Source organism: Plasmodium relictum, assembly GCF_900005765.1.
Source record: "Plasmodium relictum strain SGS1 genome assembly, contig: PRELSG_99_v1_7, whole genome shotgun sequence".
NCBI lineage: Eukaryota > Apicomplexa > Aconoidasida > Haemosporida > Plasmodiidae > Plasmodium > Plasmodium relictum.
Genome location: NW_021628805.1, coordinates 4400 through 6708, shown reverse-complemented (window position 1 = coordinate 6708; position 2309 = coordinate 4400). Strand labels below are relative to the sequence as shown.

Sequence of the window (2309 nt, the reverse complement as noted above, 5' to 3'; positions counted from 1 at the left end):
TATAATTAATAAGTTAAGCCTGGAAAATTCTGAAAAGAAATTGAACAACAGAGAAGATGATATAGAAACAGAGAAAAAACAAATATCTGTAAACAGAGTTCAAAGGAATGAAGGTCATAAAAATCATTGTAAAAAGCTTAATTAAACTTCAAGATAAATGGGAAAATAATGGATGTATTACTTGATTCTGGAGCTTATTTGCGTACAATATCTGAAGATATGGCTAGAAAATTAGAAATACAATTCGATCTTAATGCCCATTCTTTTGAAGTTAGTGGAATAGCAAGTAAATCAAGGGAGAAAATGTCTGAAGAAGTTATAGTACAATCAAAATCTACCAAAAGGAAAGCCAAAGTGAGATTTGCAGTAGTCCATCAGAGGGATCTTTTATATTAATAAGCTATGATGTTATGCATGATTTAGGATTTTGCATCATAGAACAGAAAAATGTTGTCAATTATATTATGAAAGTAAAAATGAAACAGAATAAAGAGATGAGAGATATTGACCAAGTTATTATTCAACATTTAACTGATGGGAATGATTTAATTTCAAAGGAACATAAGGATAAATTACGTAAAGAACTTGAGCCTATGTCAGTATTATGTAGAAACAAAATTCTAGGAACCACCAATAAATACAAAATCCCAATTGATGTAAAGGAAAAGCAAAAAGGTTCAGACTAAGACCATTGAGTGAGGAAATGTTGGCTGAGTTACTGATTTATTAATGGCCCGTTTAATGACTTTGCTAGAGTATTAAAAAAACAAATTAATAAACCAATAATATAAAATAAATAAATTCATTTCTTATTTTTAATTACTATTTTAAATAATTTTTATTACAAAATATCATCTCTTATTTTTAAACTTAAATCATTCACATAAAAATCAGAGGAAAAAAAGTGTTAGAATATCTTATATATATTGGTAACCTTTGCACACAGTCTTTTTCATCATATTAAAAATTCTTAAATTCTATTTATTTTTATTATGAAATGTTTGCATATAAAAAAAAATAATAGCAAGAAATGAGGAAATGTACATAAGAAATAAGTTAGTCAAATCAGCATCAGAAACACAAGGAATAAAAGATAATTCTTTAAGAATAACCAATGTAAAAAGAAGTGCTGGCACAATAACATAAAGATACGAATTCACAATAATAGAACAAACAAATTCACCGGTTCCTTTATTTTTATTAACTATATTTTCATTTTTACTTTGATCGGGTATATCTATTTTTCCCTCTGTTTGTGTTAATGAAATATTTCTTGCTATTTTTTGTTGTACTTTGTTTTCTGGAATATTTTCTTTCTCCATTGCATCTAGCAAATTTACCTTTGATTCACTTTTATTTTCCTTTAATAGATGAGTAAAATCTGATAAAATTCTTTTAACTCTTAAATCTAGTGATCTCCCTAAGTTATATTCATTGCTGCAGAATTCACAGGTGCTCTAAAATTTATGTAAATATTAAAAAAAATATGGTTTTTTTATTAATGAAATTTTAATCAAAAAATAATAATATGGAATAACATAAGAATAAAATTGCTTTAATTTTTTTTATTATTTTACATTAATTGAATATTTTAGTATCAAAATCAAAAGGGTAAAAAAAAAATTTTTTAAAAAAAAGGATATATTTCTTTTCTGTGTTGTATAGCACATTTTTGGAATTAGTAAGTTTTCTCTATTAAAACTCTTAGCTGTATTTGTATTATGTTCAGAGTATCTAGTCATGTTGTAAATAGTACTTTTTTTTATTTTTTTTTATTTTTTTTTCTTTTATTTCTATAAGTTTATCTATTTTTATATGTAACTAGTATCATAAAATTTTAAATAAATGAAAGGAATGTTTAAATTTTAAAACAATGAACTATAAAGTGAGAAAAAAATTAAATATAAAAATAATCGATTCATAATAAACATAAATGTTATGGTAATATCATGCTTAGATTTTCAACATTTTATACTGCATGAATTTGAATAATTATATTTTTAAATGAAAAATATGATTCATTATATTTTTTTTTATAACAATTTAAAAATACAGTGATTATATATATATACAATCATAAGCGTTCACCTAAAGATTAAAAAAATAGAAATAAAAAATAAGTACATAAATTTTTTTCTTAAGTGGATTATGTTTTTATAAAAATTTCAAAAAAAAAAAAAAAGAATATTACAATAAAAAAAAAAAGAAAATAATTAGAAGAAAAAAATAATAATAATTAAAAATATATGTAATAAAAAGTAAATATATAAATTTCTAATAATTGAATAAATAATAATTCTAATTTAAGA

At 22.3% G+C, this 2309-nt stretch overlaps 1 protein-coding gene across 1 annotated transcript, besides 1 other annotated feature; it reads right to left on the bottom strand.

Moving 5' to 3' along the window:
• Positions 1 to 719: part of a repeat region that runs on past the window's edge.
• Positions 720 to 977: 258 nt separating this feature from the next.
• Positions 978 to 1742, bottom strand: PRELSG_9901400 (fam-h protein; the record flags this gene model as incomplete). The annotated part of the gene is made up of 2 exons (XM_028677634.1): positions 978 to 1457; positions 1578 to 1742. 2 exons carry the CDS (start codon positions 1740 to 1742, stop codon positions 978 to 980), a joined length of 645 nt encoding a protein of 214 aa, XP_028531338.1.
• Between the last annotated feature and the right edge of the window lie 567 nt (positions 1743 to 2309).